This window comes from Amblyomma americanum, chromosome 2 (assembly GCF_052857255.1).
Source record: "Amblyomma americanum isolate KBUSLIRL-KWMA chromosome 2, ASM5285725v1, whole genome shotgun sequence".
NCBI lineage: Eukaryota > Metazoa > Arthropoda > Arachnida > Ixodida > Ixodidae > Amblyomma > Amblyomma americanum.
Window position 1 is genome coordinate 205,052,905 of NC_135498.1, and position 19,561 is coordinate 205,072,465.

At 44.3% G+C, this 19,561-nt stretch overlaps 1 protein-coding gene across 1 annotated transcript in view; it reads right to left on the reverse strand.

The window, feature by feature from the left end:
• LOC144122111 (histone-lysine N-methyltransferase PRDM7-like) overlaps positions 1-19,561 on the reverse strand; it is a 253,642-nt gene that overhangs the window by 41,629 nt on the left and 192,452 nt on the right. Inside the window, exon 8 of the mRNA XM_077655632.1 lies at positions 5,275-5,545. Within this exon, the coding sequence (XP_077511758.1) occupies positions 5,275-5,545 (271 nt within the window). The remainder of the gene's footprint in view (positions 1-5,274; positions 5,546-19,561) is intronic.

The following is a 19,561-nucleotide window of genomic DNA, read 5'->3' on the forward strand; positions in this document are numbered from 1 at the left end:
TTCAAGGCGTCTGAGTGTATTTGTGAACCACGAGTTTTTAGGGTTAGTTCGTATATTTATGTTCGGAATAAACCTGTCGACCAAATCGTCGATTTTCCTCTTAAACAAGGACCAGTTATCATGAATGGATCTTTGATTAAAGTTAGATTGAAATGCTGGCAAAAATGCGCGAATTTCATTATTTATTGCTGTATAGTTTCCTTTATCGTATAATCGGATAATTCTTTTAGTTGTTGCGCGTAAGGATGGTTTAATCGTGAAACCAGCATGTATGACATGATGATCGCTGACGCCTGGTAGATACGTGATAGAATGAACGCATTCAGGGTTATCCGTTAATAATAGATCTAGAATATTTGCGCAGTCTTCGGTTACACGAGTTGGCTCGGATACAGTTTGAATGAGATTAAAATTAAGGCAAACGTCTAGAAATTCATTACATCCTTATTACCTGTAGCGGTTAGATAATTCCAGTCGATGCTCGGAAAATTGAAGTCTCCGAATAGGAGAGTGCATGTGTTAGGATGTTTAGCGTTAATTTCATTCAATGCGTTATTGAATTTTCGCGGGAAATCTGGGCTGTTAGGAGGCCTGTAGCAAACGCCGATCACAACTGATTTAGGTGAAGCGTGGCATAAAACCCATATTATTTCTATATCTGATGAAAGGTTAATGGCTGAGCATGATAGGTCTCGAGCGGTGGCAATCAGTACTCCTCCTCCCCTTCGATCTGGGCGATCTTTGCGAAAAACACAGAAATTTGGCAAGTCAGCAAGCACTTCACTATCGGAAATATCGCTGTTAAGCCACGTTTCTGTCAAGACTACTATGTTACTGGCAGATGAAGTGACGATGTGGGAAACAATGTCGCGCTTTGAAATGAAACTTCGCACGTTAGTAAATATTGCTGACAATGAAAGCGCTTCTTGGTGTACATCCTTAGAACGATCTGTCGACAGGGGCTGAGATGGTTGCTATTTTACCTCTTTGACTGTTAGTGATGATTCATCGAATATGTAGCGTTTAGGACCAATGTGTAATGTTTTGAAGCGCAAGGAGAACTTATCGGATACCGATTTGGCAAAGGTTACAAGATGTTTGCGGGCGTTACGGACGGGAAGGGAGAAGTCTTCGCCAATACTGTAGTTGGTGCCTGTCAGCTTATTGCCTAAGGAAAGGATGCTTTCTTTAGTTTTCGATGACGTGAATTTAACGATGATTGGCCTGGTGCGATCAGTAGAGCGGCGCCCGAGGCGGTGAGCACGCTCGATTAGATTGGGTTCGATGGCAAATCCTAATTGAGTGGAGCAATGGCGAATGACTTTCTTCCGAGTCTGCATACGTTTCAGTGGGGTTAGTGTCAGGAATATTGTAAAAAATGATTGTTACGGCGAGACCGATTTTCTGCATCGTCCATACGTGCTTCCAGTTTGTCGACCTTGCAGGTAAGTTCAGTGTTTAAAGTTTTCAGGGCGTCGATTTCAGAATGGAGAGTAGAAAGTGTGGCGTAGTGTGATTCTAGAGTGTCCATGCGCTTGTTTAAGTTGGCCAAGGTTGTTTCGGTAGTTTTCAGTTGGTGTTTAATGTCCTGCAGATCTGAAATTAATGTAGCTTGTCCGGTAGTTAGTTTCTGGAGCTCGGAAAGTATGCTGTCGTAACGGTCGGGGCCTGGGTTAGTTTCAACATCGCCTGACAATAGTAAAAGAAAACGAAGAACACGTGAACATTCGGCAGCAATACTACAGCAGCACTGAGGGCTCGGCAGCTGCATTAAAAAGTAGTTACTGGTTTTTTTAGAAAATAGGGAAAACTTATTACTAACCTGCATTGTGAAAAGTATCGGATTAGTAGCCTGCGCTGATGCACAGCTACCGAGCCCACAGAGCGGCGGCGATGACAGCAGGGGCTTTATATGGCTGATAGAATTATCAGATGATGTTCTTGGTGATGGGACTGGCCACTGATGGTCCAAGACGACGTCCTCTGGCGGCGATGAGGGTAGGCGATGGGGCAGCAACGGTGATGGGGCAGGTGGAAGGAAAAGGCCTTTTTCAAGGAACTTCGGGGCGGCGGTCAAAACTGATGAACAGGAAGCAGACGGTAGAGCGGCGAAAATAAGTTGCACAGCGAAGGCAAACACCTGCATTGTGAAAAGTATCGGATTAGTAGCCTGCGCTGATGCACAGCTACCGAGCCCACAGAGCGGCGGCGATGACAGCAGGGGCTTTATATGGCTGATAGAATTATCACATGATGTTCTTGGTGATGGGACTGGCCACTGATGGTCCAAGATGACGTCCTCTGGTGGCGATGAGTTTAGGCGATGGGGCAGCAACGGTGATAGGGCAGGTGGAAGGTAAAGGCCTTTTTCAAGGAACTTCGGGGCGGCGGTCAAAACTGATGAACAGGAAGCAGACGGTAGAGCGGCGATAATCAGTTGCACAGCGAAGGCAAACACCTGCATTGTGAAAAGTATCGGATTAGTAGCCTGCGCTGATGCACAGCTACCGAGCCCAAAGAGCGGCGGCGATGACAGCAGGGGCTTTATATGGCTGATAGAATTATCACATGATGTTCTTGGTGATGGGACTGGCCACTGATGGTCCAAGATGACGTCCTCTGGCGGCGATGAGGGTAGGCGATGGGGCAGCAACGGTGATGGGGCAGGTGGAAGGAAAAGGCCTTTTTCAAGGAACTCCGGGGCGGCGGTCAAAACTGATGAACAGGAAGCAGACGGTAGAGCGGCGAAAATCAGTTGCACAGCGAAGGCAAACACCTGCATTGTGAAAAGTATCGGATTAGTAGCCTGCGCTGATGCACAGCTACCGAGCCCAGCAGCTACCGAATTCAGATACCGAACAGCTGCCGAATTCAGCAGAAAGAATATATAAAAGCACAGCTAGAAAGCAAAGCCAGTGTCACTGGAGTTTTTGTGGATTTTTCAAAACCTTTAGAGCCTGTAGATTATAAAATCTTACTGAATAAATTGCACTCACAGGGTATCCGAAGAAAAGCACTATCAATATTTAGCTCTTATCTATCTTTTAGACAAGTGGTATTGATGATGATGGATTTTATGACGCAAGGGCAGCTTCGGTCAAAGAGCGCCATGGCACTAGCCAGTTCCATTGCACAAGCGGGGGCAAAATACCCATTTCCCAAGCATTTCACTCTAATCAAGCCTTCCACCAGGCAGGGGAAAGCTTGTATCCATTGTATCACTAGTGGGTTCCCGGCGGCGCTGGGGATCAAACCCCTCACTTCCCGCATGCGAGGCGGATGCTCAAACCACGAGGCTATCGCTGCGGTACTCATTCGATATTCATTACTGGCACAGAGTCTGAACCAAAGACACTTTCATGTGGCGTCACTCAAGGAAGTACACAACGCCTTTACTCTTCAATATTTATTTAAATGATGTTGTCAACACCGCCCATATTGCGAATTGTGTCATCTATGCGGATGATACGAGTCTATTATTTGCTAGTAACGACATTCATCCGATTATCTGCTGGTGTAATGCCATGATGAAAACTCTAGAGAACTGGTACAGAGCTAGTTTATTGCAGATAAACGAGTGTAAGACACTAAGGGTGTCATATTTAGAACAAAATATACAATCATTCCACCTCATACGGTATTTTTGCCAGTTAATATGCGGTACTACAACATTCACTAGCCGTCAACTTATACATTTAATCAAAAAAATGTGTATCCGATATGCATATAATTCATGGTACCGATACCTGACTGCAGCTTTCGTTTGTCGTTGCAGTCTGATAAGGCACGTCTATTCTTAATAAATATAGCCCTAGGGTCATCTTCAAGTCAGAATTTAGGGACAGTACAACTAATCTAAGGAAATTTGCCGAACTGAAGTAAACACCACAAGGCAATCCAACAAGAATTTGTGAGGAATGTAGAGTACCAATATATGGACCTAATTTTGCAAAACAATGCTTCCATTACACTGTTCCGCCTCCTCATGAGAGATACGCTGTCATTCTTTTCGATTTGCGTTCCTGTTCGCGCTGAGAACTTCACACTATGCAATCAAATAACATGGCTTACGTTTACCTATGTGTACATAGTACTGTTTTGTATATTCTCTTTTGATTCCTTCGTGTATTTGTCTTTGTTTTCAAATTGTGTAACTTTCAATACTGCATTCCTGCTGAAGACTAGGTTTTAGAATGGTACGTCAGTCTGCTCACCGGCAGCTTTTTCCATAGCCTCTCCACCTGTATTGTAAGATGTGAAATCAATTCATTTGATCTGATTTGATGCTTGCTTTTTCGCTTGTTGGTTTTGCATCCTACTTTTATAATAGCCTCGTCAAGACTGTGGTGTGTACAATTAATATACATATATATATATGATGCTGGCCTCATTTCCTCTCTCGTCAAAGGGAATGTGTTCCAGGATAATTCTTCATGATTGCTTCTGTTTTAGTGCCAAGTTTTACAGCCCCCTACTCGCCGATTTTGGGGTTGTGAGCCTGTCCGGTACCACCGAGCCCGCCATTGTACTTGGAAGTTCAATTAACCATTGCCGGCAAGAGGTTGCTCGGGAAGAGTAACCTGAGCCTTGCAAGCCCCACCGGTGGCAGCATCTGCCGTCGCCGGGCAGTGGCGCATCGCGCAATCGCTGCACGACTGCGCCAGGTACGGTGTCAGGACCCTCAGCGAACAATGAATGTAGAGCAGAAAATGACCAAGCTCGCGTATATAGGCATTCACCCATTAACGCTAGCGCGAAATGCCCTGAAGGTGGAGCTTAAGTCCGATTTCGCCGATCTTTGTCTGAAGCCTGCTTAACCTTGAAAACCAAACCTCAAACCGAGACCGAAGTGCTAGTACACCTCATTCGTATTTGCCTTAACCACGCATAATCGTCCGCCATTTTTAAACATCTCAACCACGCTGCCGCTGGAAGCATGCCGATGGGGGTGTCGCCTTCACCGGCGACATGCGTGCGGTAGTTCGGGCATTGATGCAAGTGGTCCTCGAGCTTGGAGAGACCAAGCGACATCTAGCTGAGCGCAGGAGTCCCATCATAAGTGAAGGTGAACGAGTATCTCGTAAAAAATAATAATAATAGCATATTCAGCAACAATGCCAACCAGTGGAATATGAGTGTGCTGTGAAAATAATTTAAAGCCTGGGTGAGGCAGCACGCAGCCGCTAAACAAAGATACCCAACGGCTTCCAAACATAAGCGACTACCCCGGTTTCTGATGTTGCGCCCGAGCGCGCTATTGCATGCTGAAAGTACCTATCTCACTATCCTCTTGCGTTTCTGGCTCCACCACCGGTACTTTTCCATAGGCGTTCTGCTCCTGAACGTTCTCCGAAGCGTTGAACGAGACGATCAGCTCTTCATACGTCCCGACGGCCTTGCAGGTCCTGTAGTAGACGGCTCCTGCGCACTGGAAGGCCACCAGGTTGTGCTGCCCAGGGTGAGTGGGGCGGTTCACGAAGCGCATCCAGTTAGATCCACCTTGTGAAAGACCGTCCGCCGGAAATTGCATGAGACCGAACTTCCCCTGCAAGCGTGGTGCCAATCAGCTGTTTCTTTTTTTTTGCCACAAACTCATGCAAGAAACGGCGGAGCAGAACGCAATCCTACGCCATGGCAAAACTTCACGATCATGGCCGAATAGCTAAGCTCTCTGGTATGTCGGGTAGGACTTTTTCTATTTAATATTTTTTTTACTGTAGCCGCGCCTGACGTTACGAGACACAATTCCCTATGCTATCGCAAGGGATCATCATTTACTGTTTATGAGAAGATATTCCTGAGTCGTAGCAAGAAAAAACGTGAAGTGCTGATAACATTAACTGTTTCAAAGGAGCAATAACGATGCAGGCGCTCTTGTGCACCATTCAATGAACAATTTCAACTGGCTACTGCATTTGGCTTCAGGCCAAAGGATGGAGTGCGCCAGAAATTTGAACGACAATTAAGCAGTTGTTGTGCTTAGCAGTATTTTAGAATTGTGTTGTTTTTGCTTACTAAGCGAGGACTCCTTTCAGTGCTCAAGGACTTCCGAACTAATGCTTCTTTATTAGTGCTGGAGTAGGCAGCAATTTCCTTTTGCCCTGTTCTTCCACCTTAATTTACTCTCGAGCAAGAAACTTCCACCAGTTTCCATCCTTAGACTTAATCCAGGTCTCTATAATGTGTATAAATAAGTTCAATAAATAGATATGTATGGAAACAAAGATTGCATGAGCATTTTTAGACCACAGGTGTGATTCTGGGCACATGTTCGGCTTTTTGACAACAAAATATATTATATAATTACGGCGGAGAGTAGCGAGGCGGTTATATTGGTTTAATTACGCACATACGTACTAACAACTGATGCGTGAATGTTGCTGATAGCAGCAGTTTAAGAGATATTTTTGGCAAAGCGCATCTGTGCTATGCACTCTCAACAGAAGTTGAAGTTGAAAGTTCCTGACTCCAAAGGAAGCTACAAAAATACACATTGAGAGGTCCCAAGGTACTAGACCGCAAGTGGGACCTCCCATGAGAATAAATTTCAATACAGAGCTATTCACAAAACAGAAACTAAGAAGCTCAATCTGTACGAATTATACCGCGAAGCAACACAGACAATAAATACTAGGGTACATAGTATAGATTAAAAAGCCTACAGATTCATATATATTTTATTTTTATTTCCATATACTGTCAACCCCAACCGGGGCTTTTACAAGGGTGGGCGCACTTAAAAAATACACAACTTACATATAATACAGCTATAGAACAGTAAGCAGTTGTATAATGAAAAGGATGGGTCTAGTTAAAGCAAGACAAGAACAAACAAATTCGAGATAATCAGTTATACAGAACAAAGTCAGTTTTGTGGCAATATACTCAGCTCGGCCAGCTCCAACAATATGAGGACTGTCGGTTGCATTAAAATTGAAGCGTCAAGTGCATTCCATTCGCGCACTGCTCGCGGAGAAAGGGAAAAATAGAATGTGTTATTGCAACAAACAAATTCTTGAAGTGTGAGAGGATGTATGCGGCGGGTGATTGTTGAGTGGCTTATATTGACCAAGTCTTCAGAGTTAAGCTTAAATGAATTGTGCAGAAGTAAGTATAGGAATTTCAAGCGGTGCAGTTTCGATCGGATAGATAATGGCTGAAGCCCTGCGCGATGCAAAAGTTCATTAGGTGGATCTGCCGCGTCTTTACTGGTTATAGCTAAATCACGCGGCTTTTCGCTGCACACTTTCCAGTGCGGCTACGCTAGTACCTGTACAAGGGAACCAAGTAAGGCTAGCATATTCTAATACCGGGCGCATAAGCGTAGTGTATGCCTGAACCTCTATTTCGGGAAGCGAGTTTTTCAAAGTACGTTTGTTCATTGCCTTATTTGCTACATACTGACCGTGCGTTGTCGAGTTCAGGTCAGATGAAATAAGGATGTCCAGATATCGGTACTCCGTAACAGTTTGTAGTGCAGTGTTATCAGAACCATAAGCGAACTTAAGCGGAATTTTTTCTTTGTGACGGACATAGAAACAGTCTTGTCTTTGTTAATGACCATGCTCCAATCATGACACCACTGAAAAACTTTATTTAAAGCGCTATGTAGTTTGATCTTGTCAGGCTGATGCTTAATTTCATGATATAGAACGCAATCGTCTGCAAACAGTCTCATTTGTACGTAATCTTGGTTAGTTATATCACTAATAAATAGCAAAAATAAAAGAGGCGCCAGTACAGATCGTTTGGGTACACAAGATACCACGGTAATAATTATGTCCGTCGAGTTAGACAAATTAGTAACGTTCAGAAAAACAAACTGCCAATATACAAAAAATAGTAGTACAAAAAAGTTAAAAAAACTAATAACTTCTCTAGCACAATTTCTTTCATAAAATAGTGCACCAGAGGACGGCTTACTCCTTTTTAATTCCCAAATAGGCGCATTCCTGTTTAGACTGTACGTAGGCTACGTGAAGCAAGGATATTGTAGCGCCTAAAACCGCACAATTTCTACTACTTTCTTGTCAATTTTTCCAGGAATAAAATATTTACACTACTAATTTACCAATATCTACCACTTAAGAAAACACAAAAAAATTATTCACGCTTCCATTTGCTTCAGTATTTGTTGTCTTTTTTATTATGAGCATCATCACGAACCTTCAAATCCCTACCCTTTGTCGCTCCAGAGAAGTTGGCGAGGCATACGTGCGCAAGTTTAAAGGGACACTGAGGAGAACTCTATCATTTTTTTTTGTTAGCAAAATCTGATAGTTCGGCATTTCATGGCTCTGTTGCCGCTTGTCCGGGCGCGAAACATGCATTTATTTCAAAGAAATTTGGACTCGAAGATGAAAAAGTTTTTCCCGCCGCTCTGATTCAAACTCAGGGAACTCTTATGACGCCACGGCAACTCTTAAGACGTCTCAGAACGGAGTGACGTGATACGTGACGTAAACGCAGACTCCGTGATTTCTGACAGCTAGCGGTGCGGTGCGCAACCTTCCTTTGCCAGCCTCAGAGATTCGTGGTTCCATGAAGTAAGGAAAATTCCTCCAAGGTGGCGCCTCTTGTCCTAGGAAGTCATCACGCTTGTACTTGCGAGATTGGCCTGTGGCGGTGACACCTGTATTTTGGTTCTTGCTATTTTCTACATTACAAGAGCTTTGTTTTCAGTAAGAGTGGCGTTTTTGTGATCAGGAGCTGCTATTCTATCGATACAAGCCAACTTCAATTTCTCCTCAGTGTCCCTTTAAGCAACAGATCACTTAACCTCAGGCTGTTGGTTCAAAGTGATTCTCATAATTTTCTTGCGGACAGCCCAGCTACCTTGGTAATCATAAAGAGCGCGCCTGTCATTCTTAGCGTATCCTACATGCAAAGCCCCGTATGCAGGCACTTGGGTTTTCCGTGTTACCATGTAAATATGAAACAGTTGGAATACGAAGAGTCGAACACGAAGGACAAGACAGGATTTTTAGAACGCATTAGCAGAGAGTGGGGGGAAATTTCGCATTGTAAAACAAAACGCAACAATTTCTTACTTGGCGCCATTTCAGTTACAAATCTGCGATTTTATAAAAATAGATATTTGCGTGTGCACTGCAACTCAACTTAGGTTTGATGAATGTTCGATTTATCGAAAACTGCAATCAATACCAACATAGCAATGAAACAGCAATAAAAGCAGCAAATATGCTTTCTATTAAGAACATATTTTTTAGATTTTGTGACCTTCTGTTCGAATCTTCCTTCAGCTTTCAGACGATATACATAACACTTAAGTATGTGCAACTTAAGAACGCTTTTTTGATTATTTCTCGTCGTCACGTAGAGCGGCTATGTGCGAGGTTGAAAAGGCATCAGTTCTATTTTTTAGCACAAGCATTTTTGGGTGCTTATCTAACTTTTTTCACTAGCTACAAAATACCCAAGCAGCAGAAGTAATTGGCCCAAAATTGGAACTGTGTTGGCAAAGCTGGCCCTACAAAGGACCAGCATGGGACCATTCTGTTGCAATATTGGGCCGATGGCCTGTGGTGCTTGGGTATAAGCTAACAAAATTTTCCAATTTGCATTCCATGTCTTTTACATCACTCGAACTTGAATCATAGTCTAAGTCAATTTTTATATTTAGTACTAAAAATGAAGTGTGGCTGTTTATTCCAGCAAGAAAAACAATAAATGTATTTCTTGCTGAAAAGGAACAATTTTTGTCCCACTTGTGAATAATATTATTTTCCAACCGCGTATAAAATTTTTTACGCGGCTGGAAAATAATATTGTTCACAAGACCATAAAGATGTTGCACACTTGGTGCCGTGAGCTCTACCGAGTGAGACGGTCAGACGATCTTTCAGGTTCACATGCCAGCACAGCGAGTGATGATCGCTCACAACTTTTAAAGTCTTGCCGTGCAAGTGCGGGTATAGTTTCGATGCGGCTCAAGCAAACGCAAGGCGTTCTTTTCTTCTCGTTAAATACTTGTCCTTTAGCCCCAAGAAATAGCGCTTGGGATAAGCTATGACTCGCTAACGCCCTTCTCTCTTCTCTGCTCTACTAGAAAGCTGCTACGTCCACACAGTTTGTGGCAGTGTGAATATTGGTTTCATTGCACTCTAATAACTTTCCAAGCACATGATGCAACTTCAAGCTGTGCGAAAGTTCTCTTCAAATTGCACAGTTTCAGACTTCAGTGGCACGTCGGACGAAGTCAACGGCGTCACGGCCTCAGTGACCCGAGAAAACGTCTTTATAAACCATCGGTTATATGCTTACAATCACGAAAAGATGTGCACGGCTTTTTGTTGGCTTCCTGCATAAACTGCCTGAAGCGGCTATTTTATGCGAGTACAGGCGTTCTCCGACTGTTCTTAACATATAGATAAGAAAGAATAGCGCTGTGTAAATGAAATGACATTATATCGGCTTCACAGTTACCCTAGCGAGTTCATTTCCTCCTGAAGTGCCGAAGGTCTTTTCAAGGTGCAAAAAAGACGAACTGCGCAACAAGAACACGGACGAAAGGGAGGCAGACACACACTAACGCAGACTTACAACTTTACTAAAGGAAGGAATACAAGGAAAATATATATAGCGATCCCCAACGCACTTCAAATCTGATCAATATGGCACTTGACAATCTGCCCAGGCGATAAACAGACCACACAAGAACCAACCGCTTACAAGATAATCTTATACCTGGCCGGCCCTTTCTATGAGAAACAAAAAGCAAAGGACCGCTTAGCGACAGTGCACACTTGAGAATTACGCGTTCTGCAAAGTAAGGAAATTCATAACAAAAACCACACCACTGTAGCCATCTGATACCACTGAAGCTCGAACCGCTTACAAGCGCAGGTGCTGACACCAAAACCAAGAGACAAAGCACTCCCCCTTTTGAAAGCAAACAAAACGGGAAACAAAAACAACCACATCGGTCATCGTCAAAAACAAAAAAAACAGTGAAAAAAGGCACCAGGTCAAAAAAGTAAAAAAACAAAAAACCAAGAAACAGCTCAAGAAGCTACGTCACAAAAACAGTGAAAAATAGGCACCGAGTCATTTAAAAAAACAAAAAGATGAAAGACGGGACAACAGTTTAAGACAACAACGGTTTTAAAAAAGGGGGGTGAATGAAATCCAAAGCGTAGGAAGAAATCACAAACCATGAAAGAACCGAAACAAAACTGAGATCGCTAATCAAATGAACAACGAAAGCATCAAACGCAATCAGGAGGTACTGCTCAATCACCAGGGCACAAACAGGCCACTAGGCTACACATGCCCCCGCAAAAACACAAATTCTTTGGATGATAAGGAAATGGAAGCCTTGCTAACACAGTTGTCCGTAGTGCCGATGTAAAATGTTTCGACGACGAGACGCTCCCATTTGTCATTTAATCTGGCCAGAAATTCCGTCTTTTCGAACCATGGTACACAGTCCCGTTGCTTCATTTTTGTGCAGTCCGCACAATGCTTAGCCAAAAACCCTCCATCGTTGTTTGCCACGCTCAACCGGTGCTCCCTTGCTCTTTCATTAAAGCATCTGCCGGTTTGGCCTATGTAGACTTTTCCGCAACTAAGGGGAATGCTGTAAACAACGCCGGAAACGCAATCTTTGAACTTCCTTAGATGTTTGATTTTGCAAGGGGTCTTCTTAGTGTTCTTCATCATCACGCACACCTTGGACAGTCTACATGGAGCCGAGAAGACAACGTTGACGCCTCCTTTTCTCGCCACTTTCTTGATGTTGTGCGAGAATTTGTGGATGTATGGAATCACATGGGCCTTCTTTTGCTCGGCGTCATCTTTGTCTTTGCGTTCTCTCTTAATTTTTTGAAGCACATTTTCACACACACTCGAAATGACGTGCGGAGGGTATCCAGCTGCTTGCAAACGCTGAAGCTGGTACTGGAAGCTCTCTTGGACTTTGTGGTCACAAGTCTTTTTCAGGGCCGACTCAACACATAGGGAAATGATAGCTCGCTTGACCAACTTCGAATGGGCACTAGTGTAGGGAAGCAAAGCCTTTTTGGACCTGGGTTTGAAGGACCAGCCCAAACGCTGTTTCTCAAAGTGCAGATCTAAATCCAGGAACTGAAGATGACCATCAAGCGGTAGCTCACTGGTAAACCGGAGCCCGAAAGATTCAGATGAAAATGCCGAGAGGATCTTTGAGGCCAAATCCTGAAGATTGCCGTCCCCCGGTGGGGTCAGGAAGACCAGGTAGTCATCGACGTACCTGCACACGCGGGTGACATCCATCCCTCGCAGTTTGTCTTGAAGACGTCGGTCAAAGGATGACAGAAAAATGTCGCTTAAGGCTGGAGCTATGCTCGAACCTATACAAATGCCTGCTTTTTGAATATGATAACTCTCATTGAAGTGGATGACGGAAGACTTTAGATAGAAATCTATAAGTTCCAAGAAGTTGCCAGTGTTGAGGCCAACTGAGTTCCGGAACTTCGTCTCTCCGTGAAGCTCCACGCATTCTCTGATGGCAGCGAACAGTCCTTCGTGCGGAATGGAATAATACATGTCTTCGATGTCGACGGAAAAAGCCGTCGTGGAAGTCGGTAGCCCTTTTCCCATCAGCTCAACGACTTCTTTGGAGCTTCTAACGAAGAACGGGTCATTGCCTAATAACACATTCAAATGTATCTGCAGGAAGTTCCCAAGCTTCCTCTGCCAGCAGTTCCTGTCCGACACGATTAGTCGAAAGGGGCAACCAATTTTATGCGTTTTTCCAGTGAAAAACACTTCAAGGGTTCCGGCATCCTCGTTTTTCACGGCCTTCATCAAATGCTCCAACTTCAAATCCTTTAAAAGTCTCACGGCTTCTCGCTTTCTTTTCTTCGGATCGTGCTTAACTGGCGTGAAGTTCTTTGTAACGGCATCCATCGCCTTGCTCTGGAACAAGCCTTGCGGTAAGACTACAAAACCCCCTTCCTTGTCCGACTGGATGACCGTTAAGCCATTTTCTTTAAGAAAATTGACAACCTTCTTGACAGGTGGCTTAGAAGTTGTCCTGTTACTCGCATGGCGGTAGGCGCACTCCACACCCTCTCCGATGAGTCTCTCCTTTTCTTGTTCGGTCACTCTCTCGCCGATACCGTGGACTAACCCGAGAAGGCTTGGCCTGGAGCATGGTGGTTCGAAGCAGTACTTGGGGCCTTTGTCCAGGATGGTCTCGATATCCTTTGGGATGCTGGCTCCTCCTAAAACTGTGACCGAGCTTGACGTATCTGCCGGACGAGGAGTGGCGGTCAGCTTCAACATAACCTGCCTCCACAGGAATTCTCTGAACCGTGCTGCCATTTTGAGATGTTCAACGTACCGCACGGACAGCGTCGGGGGATCGCTTTCCTCTTCAAGAAGAAACTTCATCCACTCTCGCAAGAGCCGCACTTGTCGCCAAGCTTCAGACTTCATGAGCTTGCAAATCCTCCTGGCATGTGCCCACGACGGACCGATGTAACCAAAAAGATGAAGGACTTGCAGAGGAACGAGTTTCTTCTTCAGGCAAAAAGACAAAAACCTGGACTGACAAGTGGCCACGGCGATGAGACAAGTGCATGAGATCGCTGCATTTTGCCTTGTTTGGGTACATAGAAAAGAGCCCGTGGTACTAGAAAGATGTTTCAACAGGACTTGTCGGGCTAGTTGGTTGATCATAATGCAAAAAAGACGAACTGCGCAACAAGAACACGGACGAAAGGGAGGCAGACACACACTAACGCAGACTTACAACTTTACTAAAGGAAGGAATACAAGGCAAATATATATAGCGATCCCCAACGCACTTCAAATCTGATCAATATGGCACTTGACAATCTGCCCAGGCGATAAACAGACCACACAAGAACCAACCGCTTACAAGATAATCTTATACCTGGCCGGCCCTTTCTATGAGAAACAAAAAGCAAAGGACCGCTTAGCGACAGTGCACACTTGAGAATTATGCGTTCTGCAAAGTAAGGAAATTCATAACAAAAACCACACCACTGTAGCCATCTGAAACCACTGAAGCTCGAACCGCTTACAAGCGCAGGTGCTGACACCAAAACCAAGAGACGAAGCACTCCCCCTTTTGAAAGCAAACAAAACGGGAAACAAAAACAACCACATCAGTCATCGTCAAAAACAAAAAAAAACAGTGAAAAAAGGCACCAGGTCAAAAAAGTAACAAAACAAAAAACCAAGAAACAGCTAAAGAAGCTACGTCACCAAAACGGTGAAAAATAGGCACCGAGTCATTTAAAAAAACAAAAAGATGAAAGACGGGACAATGGCTGCCACAATGTCTCGTCGCTCATCATCTGTATTTCTACAGGTTTTGCTGCTGCCACTCCTGGGACAGCTGTTGTCGCTGCCCGCAGTACAGCTAGCTGATACCCGTGACGAAGAACCGTGCGTGCGCAAATTCCGTGGCCTGGATGAACCGCCAATCTGCTGCGACTTATCTTCGAGTCTGCTGCTCCGACCGCCGCCGTTTCTGGACACGTTCACTTTGCTCGTCGGGCAACGTGGGACGATGCTACCTACTCCGCCCCTTGAAAAGCGCGCACACTTGGACAACGCTCTGGGCCACGACGCTGCCACAATGTCTCGTCGCTCATCATCTGTATTTCTACAGGTTTTGCTGCTGCCACTCCTGGGACAGCTGTTGTCGCTGCCCGCAGTACAGCTAGCTGATACCCGTGACGAAGAACCGTGCGTGCGCAAATTCCGTGGCCTGGATGAACCGCCAATCTGCTGCGACTTATCTTCGAGTCTGCTGCTCCGACCGCCGCCGTTTCTGGACACGTTCACTTTGCTCGTCGGGCAACGTGGGACGATGCTACCTACTCCGCCCCTTGAAAAGCGCGCACACTTGGACAACGCTCTGGGCCACGACGCTGCCACAATGTCTCGTCGCTCATCATCTGTATTTCTACAGGTTAGTTATCTCCAAACTCGGTGTTACCGATGCAATGATGTTTGCCTTTTGGCAGTGTCGTGGCCGCCCAGCCCTTTCAAGCGTGCTTGCTCTGCTATTGTTTGTGTTCTGCGCTTGTTGCTTCTCAGTGGGGACGTAGAAGTAAACCCAGGGCCCATGACAAAGGCGCAGGAAGAGAAATTAGACGCCGTGGCAGAAACCGTATTACGACTTGAAGCGAGCAACGCCACTCTTATTGAAGCGGTAACAAAAGTGCTAAACATTCATGCGACACTGAAAACAGACCTTGAAAATCTAACCAAACGTGTTCAAGAACTTGAAACAAAACTTGAATTGGCTTCATCTGTTAGTACTTCTGCAAATCACGAAAGTGGGTTATCTAACATCATCAATAAAATTGATGACTTAGAAAACCGGTCGCGCCGTTCAAATGTTCTGTTTTATGGTATCGCCGATAGTGACTCGTCTGAAAGTTGGGAGACGTCAGAGCAACTTGTCAACGACTTCTGCCTCGATAAGCTTGGAGTCACTGTTACTTCCGTTGCTAGGGCGCATCGTGTGGGCCGTTTCTCGACCGAGAAGGCACGGCCAATTATAGCGAAGTTTATCAACGATAAAGAAATTGAAGCCATTCTAAGTAACGGCCGCAAGCTAAAGGAAACAAATTTTAGCATCGGACGTGATTATTCGCTTGCTGTCCGTAACAAACGTCGACAGCTGCTGCAGTTCTCGAAAACGATTAAAAAAGATGGTGACCGCGTGCGTTTGGCTTTCGATAAATTGCATATCAATAAGGACACGTATCTGTGGGATGTTGCCAGTGGCCGAGCGGTGCCAGTTAGTCTTTCCACGACCGACTGACCGGTTCCAACGGCCACCTCATCTTTTCCAGCGTCTTCATGCTCGTTGAACACTCGTCTTAATTCAGAGAATAGCAGTAGTTTCCTTTTCACTAATATCCGAAGTGTACTTTCAAAATCTGTTGCCCTTTCTTCCCTCGTCGATTCAACGTGCGCTTCACTTCTGATATTAACTGAAACTTGGTTGGACGATACTATTCCGGATGCTAACATTCTTCTCAGTGAATCCGAATTTTGCTTTTTTCGTTGTGATAGAAAAAATAGAAAAGGGGGTGGCGTCCTTATTGCTACAAAGAAACAAATATCTGCTGTCCCGATCACTGTCACTACTTTTCTTGAATGTGTTTGGATACGATGCAAAATTGGTATTGCTGATGTTGTTATTGCTGCCTTCTACCGACCGCCAGATATGACTGCCACATTTTCAGGTGAATTTCATAGAATATTGAGTGACTTATACGTGCGTTTTCCTAACTCCATTTTCCTTGTATTTGGTGATTTTAACTTCCCAAACATTGATTGGCCTAATCTTACGGTTAACCCCAGTGACCAGGAAGCCCACATGTTCCTTCATACTTGCTTAGATTTTTCGCTTGTTCAACTTATCACTGATCCTACCCGCCGCTCCGCCACAACGGCAAATATTCTTGATCTCGTCCTAACAAATAACCCTGAGGTTTGTTTCGATATCTTGCATTTACAAGGCCTATCCGATCATGAAATCATCACCGGGTACATCACTCGTCCATTTGGTAGAAAGAAAACATCCACTAAGCGAATTCATTGCTACAACCGCGCTAATTTCGATGGGATTAACTCTGCACTGCAATCATTTTCGGAGGACTTCCTAGCTCACTGTTCATCTCGCTCTGTCGAAACAAATTGGAAATCACTTAAAGACACATTAACTAATCTTGTTGACAAGTTTGTGCCGGTCATCACTATCAGATATCATAAAAATGCACCATGGTTCACAAATCGCCTTCGTCGTCTTAATAATAAGAAAAAACGCTTGTACCGCCAAGCAGTCAAAACAGGTCTTCCATCATCATGGACAAAGTACAGGCATTGCGATCATGAATATCAGTCACTGCTTAATACAACTCGTCACCATTTCTTCAGTCACGACCTGTCCACCATGTTAACCAATAACTGTCATAGATTTTGGCGCGTCATCAATCCGAGTTCCCACCCCGAAATCGTACTAACTAATCCTGACGGTGATCCTGTAACTGAAACTGAGTGTGCACAGCTTCTTAACGACGCATTCGTCTCAGTGTTCACCCATGAAGATACCACTTCCTCGCCCATGTTACAGTCATCTTCCGTCACTTCCATGCCAGAAATTATCATTAACGAATCAGGAATTCTAGCCCTTTTGAATAACCTCAAAGTTACTACTAGCTCTGATCACCTTGGATTTAATAACAAAATACTAAAGAATGCCTCTCTAAACCTCTATGAAGTATTGACATCACTTTTTTCACAATCATTATCATCTGGTACAATTCCTGACGACTGGCGTACAGCGAAAGTAATACCCATTTTCAAATCCGGAGACCGCACCATTCCACTTAACTATCGCCCTATCTCATTAACCAGCAACATCTGTAAACTCCTGGAACACATAATTCATACTCAAGTAATTAATTATCTAGAGGAGCACGATATCATTTTCAAATACCAGCACGGTTTTCGCAGGGGTTATTCATGCGACACACAACTCACTGGATTTACTAACGACATATTTTCCGCAGTAGACGCTGGCTTACAGGTTGACGCAGTATTTTTAGACTATTCTAAAGCTTTTGATCGCGTTCCCCATCACAGGCTCCTAACCAAATTGACAAACTTAAATCTCCATCCCAGCGTTATTTCATGGATAAAACAATTCCTCGATAACAGAAAACAATTCACCTCTGTCAACGGCTTTAACTCGTCTTCTGTCCCCGTAACATCTGGAGTCCCCCAGGGAAGTGTACTTGGCCCTCTGCTCTTTTTAATTTTTATTAACGATCTACCCAAGTGTGTATCGTCTCAAATTAGGTTATTCGCGGATGATTGTGTAATATATCGTAATATTACTAATGAAACCGACCGCCAATCACTTCAAACTGATCTTGACGCTGTAACGGCTTGGTGTTCTTCCTGGCTAATGTCTCTAAATGCATCTAAAACAAAGTTAATGTCGTTTACTAACCGTTCCACTCGAATTGCTACAACATACTTCCTCAATAACGATAAAGTTGAACTTACAACAACTTACAAGTACCTAGGAGTTCACTTTCAGTCTGACCTAACTTGGCATTACCATATTAACACAATCTTAGCATCAGCAAATCGCGCACTCGGCCTTCTTAGGCGTAATCTCAAACACGCGCCTTCACACTTAAAAAAACTTGCTTACATCACGCTAATCCGCCCGAAAGTTGAGTATGCGTCTGCCATATGGGACCCTCATCAAGCTTACATCATAAACAACCTTGAATCCCTGCAAAACCGTGCTGTTCGCTTCATCTTTTCAGATTATTCACGCTTCACCAGTGTCACAGCATTAAAACAACGTGCCGAGTTGGAACCGCTATCATGTCGACGCCATTTCGCTCGCCTAACCTTGCTTCACAAACTGTATCACCATCCCACCCTCCACGACGACTTCTTTTTGCCACACCCTGCAGTCTTTCCTCGCCGCGACCACGTTAACAAAATAAAACGCGTCACATGCCGTTCATTGCTCTACTCGAAATCATTCATTCCTCGCACTATAATAGATTGGAATAACTTGCCATCACACATAGCTACTGAGGTTAACCCACAATCGTTTCAGCATTCGTTAAAACAAACCATGGACTAACAGATTTGGTATTTTTGTTGTATTATGTGCATTTACTGAGTATTTTCTTCTGCGTTGTTTGTTGTTGTTATTTGTGTACATTACCAGTTTTTAATTAATTATTACGTGTATTTTGTTTCTAATGCCTGTGCCATATTTTTATGCTTGTATCGCCCCCCCCTATGTAATACCCTCGCACGAGGGCCCTTAGGGGTATTGTAAATAAATAAATAAATAAACAACGGTTTTAAAAAAGGGGGGTGAATGAAATCCAAAGCGTAGGAAGAAATCACGAACCATGACAGAACCGAAACAAAACTGAGATCACTAATCAAATGAACAACGAAAGCATCAAACGCAATCAGGAGGTACTGCTCAATCACCAGGGCACAAACAGGCCACTAGGCTACACATGCCCCCGCAAAAACACAAATTCTTTGGATGATAAGGAAATGGAAGAATTGCTAACACAGTTGTCCGTAGTGCCGATGTAAAATGTTTCGACGACGAGACGCTCCCATTTGTCATTCAATCTGGCCAGAAATTCCGTCTTTTCGAACCATGGTACACAGTCCCGTTGCTTCATTTTTGTGCAGTCCGCACAATGCTTAGCCAAAAACCCTCCATCGTTGTTTGCCACGCTCAACCGGTGCTCCCTTGCTCTTTCATTAAAGCATCTGCCGGTTTGGCCTATGTAGACTTTTCCGCAACTAAGGGGAATGCTGTAAACAACGCCGGAAACGCAATCTTTGAACTTCCTTAGAAGTTTGATTTTGCAAGGGGTCTTCTTAGTGTTCTTCACCATCATGCACACCTTGGACAGTCTGCATGGAGCCGAGAAGACAACGTTGACGCCTCCTTTTCTCGCCACTTTCTTGATGTTGTGCGAGAATTTGTGGATGTATGGAATCACATGGGCCT